The sequence below is a fragment of the Chelonia mydas genome, chromosome 6, assembly GCF_015237465.2.
Source record: "Chelonia mydas isolate rCheMyd1 chromosome 6, rCheMyd1.pri.v2, whole genome shotgun sequence".
In the NCBI taxonomy this organism is placed as follows: Eukaryota; Metazoa; Chordata; order Testudines; family Cheloniidae; genus Chelonia; species Chelonia mydas.
Window position 1 is genome coordinate 18,953,916 of NC_051246.2, and position 12,681 is coordinate 18,966,596.

A 12,681-nucleotide genomic window follows, 5' to 3' on the forward strand; every position below is an offset into this window, starting at 1 on the left:
GATGTCCCAGGAAAACATGACAGATTGGACTGGGGGGAAGGGGGCGTGAATGAGAGACGGGGAGAGAGGTGCTTGGATACCATGGTGATGAGCACGGTAGGAAGATGGATAGACAGGGGAAGGGGAAAGGTAGGAAGGGGAAGACAGAAGGGAGGATGGGGGAGTGAGAGACATAAGGACCAGATATAGGTGGGGAAAAGTGGATGAGACAGGATGAGAGGAAAGGAGAGAAGACATGGGAGGCTGGTGGAGAGATGGATAAGGAGGACTGGGCAATGGGCATGAAGAGAGAGGAAGAACGGACTGACCAGAAGAGCTGAACATGGAGGAGTGAGTTCGTATTACTGGAGATGTCAAGGAAGGAGCCAGTCAATACTCTCCCAGGCCCCCTTCGCCCCACTGATCCTCTCCGCTGCTCTCAGCACATGGCCTCTTTTAGTCCCAAAGTCTGTTCAGCCCCTACCCAGAGGTCCCTTGGAGGAGGTGTGTGTGTAGCTTCCAGGAAGTTCATATCTTCTCACCAGTTCCTTTATATCACTCACTCATTTCTCTCTCTCTCTCTCTCACACACACACACACACACACACACACGGGAGTAGAAATCAGGACTCCTGGGTTCTATCCCCACCTCTGTCATGGAAATGAATGCCAGACATGTGGGTTACATCCTTAGCTGTGATACTTAATTGACTGTGATTCTGGAGGTCAGATTAGGGGATCATAATGGTCCCTTCTGGCCCTAAAATCTATGAAGCCAAGAGGGAAGTGGGGAGGCTGGGCAGGGCAGGGACTCGCCCTATGAGGAAGTCAAGAGAGTGTTGGAGAGTCCCATTGTTTGGAAGTGAGGACCCCACCCCCAATGGCAGAAGGGGCTTGCTTCCACCCCATAGGTATCCCAGCACCTGCTTTAAATCTGCGCCCCCACCCCCTCCGGGAACGGGCCATGCCCTGCTGAGCCAGTTGGTGGCTTTTCAAGCCACCCCACTCTATGCTTTCCCAGGCTCTCTGCCTTTTGAACACAGTCCCTTATTGCCAGCCCTGCCGTCTGCTCTTTGAAAGCCTTTCTCCCTGCTGAATTCATCCATAATACATATTGTAGCCGAGCCCCCGGGGGCTTGGGGTGGCAGCGATTATTATCTACATCTGTCTTCATTTCCTTCTCTCTCTCCCTGGCAGGCTGAAGGCTGCGAGATCAGATCACGGAAATCAGCCCCAAGCTCCTTCCACACTTATCATTCCCGGCTGGGGAGGGGGCACCCTCCTCGCCCCATTTTTCACTGGAAACAAAATTGGGGCTGGCCTGTGCCGTTACTGGGCTTGGCTAGACCGTATTTCTGTCTGAGGGTCCCCTCGCCTCCAACCCCACTTCCTGCAGCTGCAGCCAAGGCAGGTTTAATTTTAGTAACCTGATCTCACCTGTCACCACTGGGTATGTGAGGGTGTGTGTGTGGGTCTCTCTCTCTCTCTCCCCACCCCTCCCTTGGCATGGGAGCTATTCTGGGAGGCACCAGCACCTGAGAGCAGGAAAGGAGAAATTTTACAGCTAGTAGGCGGGAAAGGGAGGGATGAAGAGAGAGAAAAGCCAGCAGGAGGCCAGTGGGAGGAGGGAGGGAGCTCATGATGCAACAGTTTCACACATCGGCCTTTCAGCCCAGCAGATCTGGGTTCAAATGTGACCTTGGTCCCAAGAAAAATGAGACCAAGGGTCTTGATTTAATATGCCTGAAAACCACTGCTGCAGGACCTGGCAACAGGTGGTATGGTCTCTGCTTTGGAGGGGCCCAGGTGTGGCATGAAGAGGGAGCTGCAGGGCAGGATGGAGGGGCATTGGCAAAGCAGGGGGCCCAGAACTGGACTAGCAGGGTGGTGCTGTGGGGCAGGATGGAGGGGCATTGGCAAAGCAGTGGGCTCAGAACTGGACTAGCAGAGTGGTGCTCCAGGACAGGATGGAGGGGCACTGGCAAAGCAGGGGGCCCAGAACTGGACTAGCAGGGTGGTGCTGCGGGGCAGGATGGAGGGGCACTGGCAAAGCAGGGGGCCCAGAACTGGACTAGCAGGGTGGTGCTGCGGGGCAGGATGGAGGGGCATTGGCAGAGCTCTATGAGAGCCCAGAGCTGGAACAGCAGAGGGATAACACAGGGCAGGATTGAGGGGATTGGCAAACTGATGCAGGGACCTCAAGAGCGGAAGAGCAGAGGATGCTGTAGGGCTGGATTTTGGGGCTTTGGCAGAGGCACATGTAGGTAAATGTATCTGCAGTGCCAGACCTGACATAACAGAGGATGCCCTTGATCAAGAGGACTGAGGGGAAAGCTGGGGCAGAAATAGCAGGGTGGTGCTGTGGGGCAGGATGGAGGGGCACTAGCAGACCCAGAGAGGCAAACCCGGAGTAGCAGGAGGTCAGACGCATGTCAGCCGAGCGGCACAGGGAGGCCCGGGGGGAGCGAAGGTGGCTTGTTCATGGAAATGACTCTTTGGCCTCTCCAGCCCCCCAGCCCAAGGAGGGGATGGAGAGCGCTGTGCAGAATGGCTTGCGGGCTGGTTGAGCTCCTCGCTCTGTGTCTGCTTCTCCGCCAGTGACTTTCCCCAATACATTCGCCCCCCCCTTCCCTCCCCTCCCGGCTGTTCTGCTCACGTAAGTTCAGGGCTATTGTACCAGGGCCCCAGGCTACAATCTTTCTGATGTTATTTCATCTTATTTTTAACCAGCCCCGCTTTTGTCTCCGCACCACGAGCCCTCGGGAGTCACCTTCCCTTCCACTCCCCTGCTCTGCCATCCCGACACCTGCTGCTCAAACACGCAGACCTTTTTATCCCAGATCCGGGAGCTCCCCTGAGAAAACAGCAGGCGCTTGGTTATTTATTCACCACATCGTGAGGGGCCATCACTCAGGCTGCTCGGCTCTGTCAGTGCAGCTGGTGATCAGAGGAGCGGAGGCACCAAAGGAAGAGTGGAAAGGGCTGCCCCAGGGACATAGGAGGCTCTGCCATGTGGGGTGCTGATCCCTTGCCCCCCAGGCATTACTCACACAGTGAAGGGGGACAGCCACTATCAAACTGCCCCCACACCTGCCCTCCCAGAAGTGCTGGGGGCATCAGACATTCTCATGCTGCCAGACACCTGAAGGGCATGACAGGGGTGGGCAGTCTCACTCCACGGGCTGAGATGGAAAGAGACAGAGCAGGAAGAGATGGGAGGGGAGGACACGGATGGCGGGGGTGGGGGGGAGAAATCTCACTCACAGGGTCATGGGGAAGAAATCTTGCTATGTAGCAGGGAGAGCATCTTTGACATTAAGGCTGATCCATTTTTTCAGAGAGATCAAGCCCTCAGATGTGCTACAGGAAGTGTAACTCCCCTGGGCAGCTGGGTATCATGTGTGGCATCACCCATTCCCCAAACCTCACAAAACCATGACCACGTCCCTGCTCCCTTCTCGCAATCCCTTGCCACAATCAGTCAGAGCAAGAGCCTTCTCTGCCACTCTTGGCCTCTGGAAAAACTCCTTGGAAACCACCTCAGTTTTTTCTTGGTTTGAATTACACCCGTAATGTCTCTTTTCACCCTAGACTATTTCCCTTAATAACAGCTCCCAATTCCTCCCATTGTTTAACTAGACTGTGGATTGTTTACAGTTAGGTAATAATTAATACCACTACCTTGGGCTATAAAGCACTTTTCCTCCAAAGGTCCCAAAGTATTTTACAAGTCATAATGAATTACATTTCACAAATCTCTCAAGGCTGATTGCTTCCTTCACCACTGAAATGCAGCCACCTCTGGAGAGAGGTGCAACTGCTGTTTAACAGCACACAGCAACATAACACAATTTTGCATCAGGAAATGAAGGGTAATACTCTTTCCATTTGAAAGCGGAACAGGAATTGATTTTTGCAAGATGTAAGAACCTGGGGGGGAGTGTGACCAGGATATAGGATCTTTAATGACCACACATGATCAGCACCTTGGTTTTATCATATTTCAGCCAGAAGATGATGCCACCTGCAGCGAAGTTCCCCCTAGCACCATGCTGGGGCATTGGAACAAGTACAAACAGAGGGGAAAGTGGCATCTACGGAGTCACCAACAATATTTCCTGCAGCACCTCTATGTTTCCTGGACATCTCCCATACAAGTACTCACACCCAGTGTCCAGGGAGGTGCCCATCCACATACCAATCCAATCCCACCTTGCGTAATGTGTGAGCTCTAATGAGATCTGAGGCCACGGTTCTGTGCAGGCATTGGTATTTATTTCTCTGCTGCTGCTCCTGTTCTTGCTGTTGTCCCTGCCTCAAGACACACTCCTCCAAAGGCTGCTCACGGAGTCTCCTTGTGATTGCTTTCAGACTAGAGATTTCAGCACAGAAACTAAACCAGGTCCCCCACCAACCCACTGCCGCTCATGCTGGTCTCCCCATACAGCAAGGCCTGTCTTGCCAACCAGTGCAGAGCTAGGTTTCTTGGCGCTCTGGCTGAACTTGTGTCTGAGGAAGCCACACCTGCCGTCATAGCTTCTGTATCTGTCTGGCCTGCTTCCAGGCCACACAATGGAGACAGACATCACATGGAGCTGGATCCTGCAAGGGGCTGGGTGCCCTCAACTCCCACAGATTTCAGTGGAATTTCAGTGGAAGCTGAGGGAGCTCGGCACCCCCAGGAGTTTCTCCTAGCAGGATCAAGCCCACTCAAAATAACCCATATTTGTCCAGGGCCTGAGAGGGGAAATCTGTGCTGCCTTATCATTGCCCCTACCTGGCTCCCCCGCCCCAACCCCCTGTTCTAAGGCAGACATTCAATTCCATTCCGCGTGGCAGCTTTACATCCCAGAAATCCACCCTTCCGTGTGAGAGCCCAAGGATGGGATGGGAGAAGGACCAAGGGGGCTGTCCCTGTGACATGGAGAGGCAGGTACGGGTGAGCACGCTGGGATGACATGGGGCTCAGGCAGTCATTAGCTCAGCAGTGGGGCATGAGACAGTCATCCATAAATCATGGGGAAAACTGGGGTCAAGGCAGGATCATTAGTGCAGTGGAAGGCAATAGGACAGGATCATGGTGACAGCGGGTCTCAGGATGGGGCTGTGTCGGGCACAGGGGGCTTTGCCCGTTCGGAATATTGGGAGGAGGGGCTCAGAGCAGGGGTGTGCTGGGACTAGGGGGCACTAGTGCATGGACACCCAAATGCCATGGGGTCAGGGAGGGAGCCTCATTAGTGCAGCTAGGGGGCGTTGGACTAGGGTCACACACATTTTGTGATGTGGGGAGGAGTCCAGGGAGGGTTACCCACATAATGTGGTGAGGGCAGCTCACCGCAGGGGCTGGGAGAGAGCTGCCCACACAGCAAGGCAGATGTCAAACGTAGAGCAGTTCAGGCTGAAGCTGCCTAATCTGGGGGCAATCAGTGGGATTCCTCAGTGGGGCAGAGGCAGGTGGAGTGCTGGATGTAATAGATTTGGGGCCTCAATCTCCTGGTAAGGGGCCAGGACAGAACAGGGGGCTGCAGTAATGAAGTGGCCCACAGCAAGAACTACTCACACATGTTGCTGGGCTTGACTTTAATTATCAGCTCAGGAGAAAGACATGGACACCACTGCGGACAGTACAATGGAGACCTCTGCTCAGTATGCGGGAGTTGAAAAAGCAAACAGCACATTAGGGTCCGCAAGGAAGGTGATGGAGATTTACACGGAGACTATTATAATGCCAGCGTGCGTGTAAAACAAAAGAATATGGAATCCCCGTATGGAATACTGTGTGCCATGCTGGGGACGCTGTCTCCAAAGGGACAGCGCAGAAACATAGGGCTTCAGAGACAGGACTGACCAGAGACATAGGAAACTTCCATATGAAGATTGCAAAGACTGGGACTGTTTAGTTTGGAGAGGAGCTGAATAAGAAGGGGAATGATCAAGATATAGAAAATAACGACTGGCACAGAAGAGGTAGATCAGGTATATCCCGTTTATCCTTGCACAGGGGGAGACCTGGTGGCCAGGCAACAAAACGGAAGGGCAGCAAATTTCAAAATGATAGGCTCCCCCCTCACCCCAACATGCTATAAAACCTTCACGGTCCTCCTGTACCACAACAACTGTTTTCTCCATATAAAAGCATTAAGGGGTAGGAAGCAGGGCAAGTGCCTGGGGCCCCACGTCACAAGGGACACCGTGGAGATAAATTGCTCAGGCTTCAGTTTTATCCCCGGGTGCTGGAGCTCGGGGCCCAGGGCTATTGTCCTGCACGGTGGGGCTTCAGCTTTCTGCCCTGGGCCCTACACAGTCTAGTGCCAGCCATGCTTGACGGACACCCTGAAACCTGCTCACGGCCACCGAGAGGGCCCCGGACCTCTGGTTGAGAACCACTGACATACAGAACACTGGGCTAGATGGACCCATGTTCTGGGTCTGCCAGTTCCTACAGGCCCAGTTAGCTGAGGCCTGAGCATCTACTTCAAATAGAATCGTGATTACTTGGAAAATTTGACTCTACGTTCCGAAGAATCCCCTGAAGACAAATCCACCCCCCAATCCACCCCTCTCTTGGATCTCCCCAAATCTCAAGAAAACAGCCTGTCCTCCTGCCCCTGGGAACCCATCATTACTAGCCACCTTGGCAACCAAACCCTGAAGGTAACACCAGGCCCCAGTCAGCCACACTGCGTTCGACAATGCCCCTTCCCTCTTCTTTTGCATTGGCAACAGACCCTTCTGCCGAGAGCCGTAAGTCCTAGCCCCCAACACCAGCGTGTCCCAGATTCCTGGATAGCGGGCCAACTGCTCCCTGTAAGCATGAGATCAGCAAAGAGCACGAGCCAAAGTGCCTCCCCAAACCCCTATCCCCAGAGGGCAAGACTGAGGCTGGTAGGGAGCGGGTGGGGCCAGGAAGCTGTGTCTAAGCAGGACCCCCAGAGCCAGCCAGATGGAGAGGCTCTCCTCCCCCCCGCCCACTGTGGGCTGACTGCTCTCAAACTGGCTCCGGGACTTGGGAATGTTTTGCTTGTGTTGTGTTTATTTCTTCCAGGAATAGCAGGTGCCACTGCTCAGGCAGCTCTGCAGGGTGGTGACTCATTTGAAATGAGCGGCGGTGACTTCCCCCCCAAACTACTGTAACTCCTGCCTGGGAAACTCCAGAAAGCCCACAACCCCCGCGGGGAAGGAGAGGAAAGGAACGGAGAAAGGAGGAGAAGTAGGCGGCTCCGTGGGTGGAAGAGAGGGAAAAGCGGAATAAGGAAAGGAAAAGAAAGGGGATCTGGGGAAAGAGAGGAACAGGAGCAGAGATCTGATAGAGTAAATTGTGAGCAGAGAACAGGAAGGAGGTAATGGGAGCAGAACGTCAAAGAGAAGAAAGAAATGGAAAGGAGGAATGGGGCAGAGAGGGGAAGGGGAAGAAGATGGGAGCAAAGAGGGGATGGAGATGGGATGATGGAGGGAAGGAGAGATAGGGGCAAAGGGAATGGGAAGCAATGGCTCAAAGAGGGGAAGGAGAGATGGGGCAGAGAGGGAACAGAAGAAGCGGAATAGGGGCAGAGAGGGAAGGAGGAGGAGGAATAGGAGCAGAGGAGGAAGGAGAGATGGGGCAGAGAGGGAATGGGAAAGAAGCGGAATGGGGCAGAGAGGGAACAGTAAGAAGGAGTGGGGCAAAGGAGGAAGGAGAGAGATCATGGGGCACAGGGGGAGTGGGAAGGAGGAGGAGGAGGAATGGGGGAAGGATGCAGAATGGGGGCAGAGAGGGAAGGAGGGGGAGGACTAGGGGCAGAGGGGGAAGGAGAGATGGGGCAGAGGAGAACAGGAAGGAAGAGGAGGAATGGGGCAGAGGAAGAAGGAGAGATGGGGCAGGGGGGAATGGGGAGGAGGAATGGGGCAGAGGGGGAAGGGGAAGGAGGAGAGATGGGGCAGAGGAGGAAGGAGAGATGGGGCAGAGAGGAGATGAAATGAAGCAAGCGAAGAGGAGAAGGCATGAGAGAGGGGCGGCTGGAGCCCCATTCTGTGCCCGTGCCCTGCTCTTCTCTGTGGCCCGAAATGGGGAGCGAAGTTCCACTAAGCAGCCGAGCCCTGCGCTCCCCCAGCCGCGCCGTCCCCACCCGCCCAGTCCCGGAAGGGCAGCATCAGCAGCGCCCAGCGGGCAGCACCTGGGTGAGCGCAGCAGGTGCCCGGCAAGCGCGGCTGGGGGCGAGAATCAGCTGTCTGTCAAAGCAAAGGGCTACCCCGAGGGAAGATGGGGGGCATCCCCCGGTCAACCCCAGCGTGGAGACAGAGGGGGGCGCAGCCGCCGCCGTCGCCCCGCTTCGGGCGGCAGCAGCAGCAGCAGGGGTCGAACAGGGGGTCGCGCCGCTGTCCCGGTGCGCGGCGCTGTACAGCGCTCAGGGGCGCGAGCAGAGCGAGGGCGGGCCCAGGAGACGCCCGGTGGCCGCGGCAGCCCCAGACGCGCCGGAGGGGCCGGGCTGGCTCCTACCTTTGCCGGCAGCCTCCGGGTCTACGTACATGGTCCCTTCCTGGTAGCCGTGGGCTCCTCCCAGGCAAGGCAGTCCCCGGACAGCGGCGCGGGCTGCGGGCTTTGTACGGTCCACACGGGCAGGCTCGGAGCAGCTGGGGAGCAGCGAGCATCAGCCGCAGGCGGCGGGGAGCCGGGCAAGCGCGGCGGGCAACTGAGCCCCGGAGCAGCGGGGAGCCGGCATGTGGGGGGAGCCTGGCGGGCGGCGGCTGCTGCTGCGAGGGGCTCCGCGGAGTGACTCACGTCCACACTGGGGCATGCCAGGCTCCGGCGCGCTCCCCACACCCCGCCGCGCGCGCCTGTGTGTGTGTGTGTGTGTGTGCGGCGCCCGGCCCGCTGCTGCTCGCTGCTGGCGTCGGAGGGGATTGCAGCCGCCCGCCGGAGCCGGACGTGCATGGGCCGGCGCCCGCCCAGCTGCACCGCGGGCCCCCGGTGTGCACCGGGCACCAGCCCTTCTCCCGGGGGCACCCAGAGCCCACCCCGTGGGCACAGAAATCCAGCTTGGGTTCTTCTCCTGAGGGCACCTGGTGCCCACCCTGTGGGTATAAAAACCCAACTCCGGTTCCTCTCCCCAGGGGCACCCAGAGCCCACCCCCTGGGCACAGAAATCCAACTCCGGTTCCTCTTCCCGGGGGCACCCAGAGCCCACCCCCTGGGCACAGAAATCCAACTCCGGTTCCTCTTCCCGGGGGCACCCAGAGCCCACCCCCTGGGCACAGAAATCCAACTCCGGTTCCTCTTCCCGGGGGCACCCAGAGCCCACCCCCTGGGCACAGAAATCCAACTCCGGTTCCTCTCCCCAGGGGCACCCAGAGCCCACCCCCTGGGCACAGAAATCCAACTCCAGTTCCTCTTCCCGGGGGCACCCAGAACCCACCCCACTGGCACAGAAATCCAACTCTGGTTCTTCTCCTGAGGGCATGCGGTGCCCACCTCATGGGCACAGAAACCATACTCTGGTTCTTCTCCACGGGGGCACCCAGAGCCCACCCCGTGGGCACAGAAATCCAACTCCGGTTCTTCTCCCCAGGGGCACCCAGAACCCACCCCGTGGGCACAGAAATCCAACTCCGGTTCTTCCCGGGGACACCGAGAGTCCACTCCAGGGGGCACAGAAATCCAGTTCAGTTTTTTTCCTGCTGATAAATTCACAGAGGGCATCATCTTAGTCTTGACACTAGCACAGATTTTCTTAGTCCACATGGTCACTGGTAAAGCCATGGGTGGATTTCTGTGCCCTGCTGGAATGAGTTCTGGAGCCATCTGTGAGGGGGCAGAGGAAGATCTCAATATCATTTCCACTCCACCGGAGCAGGTAAACACAATTCACGTCCCCTGCTTTTATTGCACATTAACATTTGCTGAACGCATCCAATGGAAAAACACACATAGCAAATTAACGGAAATATGTTTGGTAAATTGGCTCTGCAGTGTGTTGATAAATAGGTATGGAGGGGGGTGTCAGGCAGGGGAGCTCTCTGGCTAAACTGAGGCCAACAGGAAACAGCCCCTGAGAGCCAAGAACCCCCACCCCATCCCCACTCACACAAGCCAATGTGAGAGCTCCAAGGGACTAATTGTCCCTAGGAAGTGATCTAACCTTTTCTCCCCAGTGGGGAAATGAACCCAGCCTATCATGCTCCTTAACCCATGTCCAAGGATTAAGGAGGGAGGGCCAAGAGAGTTTGGGCAGGAGCAAAGGTAGAGAAGTTGCCCACTTTGTCAGTCAATATTACACCCCCCCCCATAAACACATTCTCCAGCCCGCTGTAGAAGCCTGCTCTACTGACACCCCCGTCATCCTTTCACACACACTAGTCACCTCCCCAGACCAACGGTGGTGGTCAGAGGTCTCTCATGATAGGTGGGTTGGGGTGGTTGCCTGCCTCTGCTGGAGCTCATCCCTGCTCTGCGTTAGCCCTGCCAGACAGGCCTCATCCTTGTGGCATGTGCGGGTATCTCTCAAAATTTCATCTTTGCCTTTGGAATGCATCAGAGTTGGCACCAAGTGCTATAAAAACGTTCTGAGGGGAAGGTGCCCTAACAGGTCCACATACACATGCTCATAAGATGCATGCACATGCACATATCAACCCACAGGTACCCACCTGTACACGCATGTGTCCCAGCCACTCAGCATGTCGCTTCGTCCCTCTCTAGCATTGACTGGGACCAAGGTTGATGAACCTTTTCCAACCTTGACTTGAGCTGGGTCTCTTAGCTCAAGTAGCGAAGGCTCACGTTTTAGAACCAGAAGTCCCAGGTGCGCCCCCCCCCGCCCCCCAACAACAACACACCTGGAGACACAAACGTGTACAAGCACAGGTGCACACATGCATGTCATATGCACAGTGTACATTCCTTTCAGGACCCAAAACAGTCTCAGTTCCCCTGCTTCTCAAACAAAATAAGGCAACACCCTCCTGGAGGTTAGTAGCTGGTACTTGGAGGAGTGCTTTCTGGACCTCCAGGGAAGGAGGTGGAACATTTTCAGTAGCAGATACAGAGAGAGCCGTCTCCTATGGACAGGGCTGCTGCTGTGTAGAGGAAACTACTCTCCATTCCCCTATTGCTTTGTTTCCTTATTTGTGCTGCACGCCTGGCTTGGATTAAAGCACCAGGAGATTTCTCTTTCTGAAGAAATTTGACTTCATGCTGGCTCTTAACTAAGGCCTTGTCTCCATAAAAGAGCTGTAGTGCTTGAACCATTCCAGTATTGCAATATCACGACGGATCCCCTTGTGTGGACAGCTATAGATGTATAGAGGAGCCTGGTATCAGTGTAGTTTATTCCTACAGAGGAAGGGGAATAAACTATACCAGGATCAGACACCCGTATACCAGTAGAACTGTCCACACTGTATATCTGTAACAAAAATCACCCCGCTAACTGAAATAGTTATAGTGGGACAAAAAGCGTGTTGAGACCAGGCCTATATAACCAGCCCTCTTTCTCCTGTGTCGGAAAAGGATAATAGGAAAGACCACGGAACTGGGCTGTTCTACACACCTCCACATCCCCATGCACACACCATCTCCGATAACAAGTTAAACACTGGGCTGGAGTCTCAGTAAACAGCCCACTTTTCAGGACACAAATATAAACATTTCCAGTAAGTGCACTCAGTGAAGTTTGTTTGCCAACTGATCATACCCACTTCCCTGGGGCTATGAGAGAGTGGTTTGGTTTAAATGGGGAAAGCAAACAAGTCCCTCGACCGTTCCTCTGAGAGCTCACATGCCCCTAGCATGTGGGGTTGATTGAAGACAAAGGGGGGGGACCTTTCTGTGAGAGCCTCTAATTAAATTCTTGGCAGCAAATCGCTGCTCTACTCCGCTTTCTAAACACACTTCCCACATGCTCTTCAGCAGGCTAGAAAATCCCACTCCCCCCATGCACAGAAGCTCCTGTCAGCTCCATAACCCCTCACTCCCACACAAATGCACTCCACTGCTTTGCACCCTGCCCAGACATTTTCACTGGTGAAAAGTGAATGTAAAATGCTGCTGACTCAGAGCAGAGTCATGGCCTCACTATGCCCAGGTTACAACAATGCTGCAAGGTAGAGATTCAGTTCCATGGGTGTGCTCAGCGCTGCACACACATGATAAGAGACAGCCCCTGTCCTGAACACCTTGCAAGCTAAATAAAGGAAACAGACAGAATGGATTTGTACTCCTCTTTCACAGATGGGGACCTGAAACCCCACGAGTTCTGCTCCCATCTATGCACCAAATGAGGCAGCCAGATTTTCCAGAGATAATCTGCCCAGGAGTGTCTCTACAGGAGCTGCAGGGTGCTGAGTGCTTTGGATAATCTGGCCCATGGTTCGGGGCCTAAAGTGGATTGGGTACTTATAGAAATCCAGCCTCAGGTCACTTGGCCAAGATCACACAGAGAGTCTGTGTCAGAGGTGGGGTGGGGGACTGAACCCAGAGCACCTGAGTCCCACTCAAGCACCTTAACCATCATTCCTCCCCACCTGGGTTGTGCAACCCCACTCTCAACCCAGAGACCTGCCTGCTCTTCAGCTGATGATATACCCCCACCTTGCATCTCCACTTTATAGCTATATGATCCCCTCTACAACCCCCAATCGTCTACACAACCCTCATTCCCTCCCCACCACCATCCAGCATGTTCCCTGGACCAGCTCTGAAACCTGCAATACACACCACACATGCTG

At 55.2% G+C, this 12,681-nt stretch overlaps 1 protein-coding gene across 7 annotated transcripts in view; it reads right to left on the reverse strand.

Moving 5' to 3' along the window:
- Window positions 1-8,811, reverse strand: part of SYT7 (synaptotagmin 7) — a 169,429-nt gene extending 160,618 nt beyond the window's left edge. For 2 of the 7 annotated variants that reach the window (XM_037899443.2, XM_037899442.2), the window contains exon 1: window positions 8,456-8,788. In XM_037899443.2, the coding sequence (XP_037755371.1) occupies window positions 8,456-8,486 (31 nt within the window). In that variant the 5' untranslated portion in view covers window positions 8,487-8,788. Of the gene's footprint in view, window positions 1-8,455 lie in introns of all 7 variants that reach the window. The other 5 variants (XM_037899445.2, XM_037899446.2, XM_037899444.2 and 2 more) reach the window with 4 other exon arrangements.
- Between the last annotated feature and the right edge of the window lie 3,870 nt (window positions 8,812-12,681).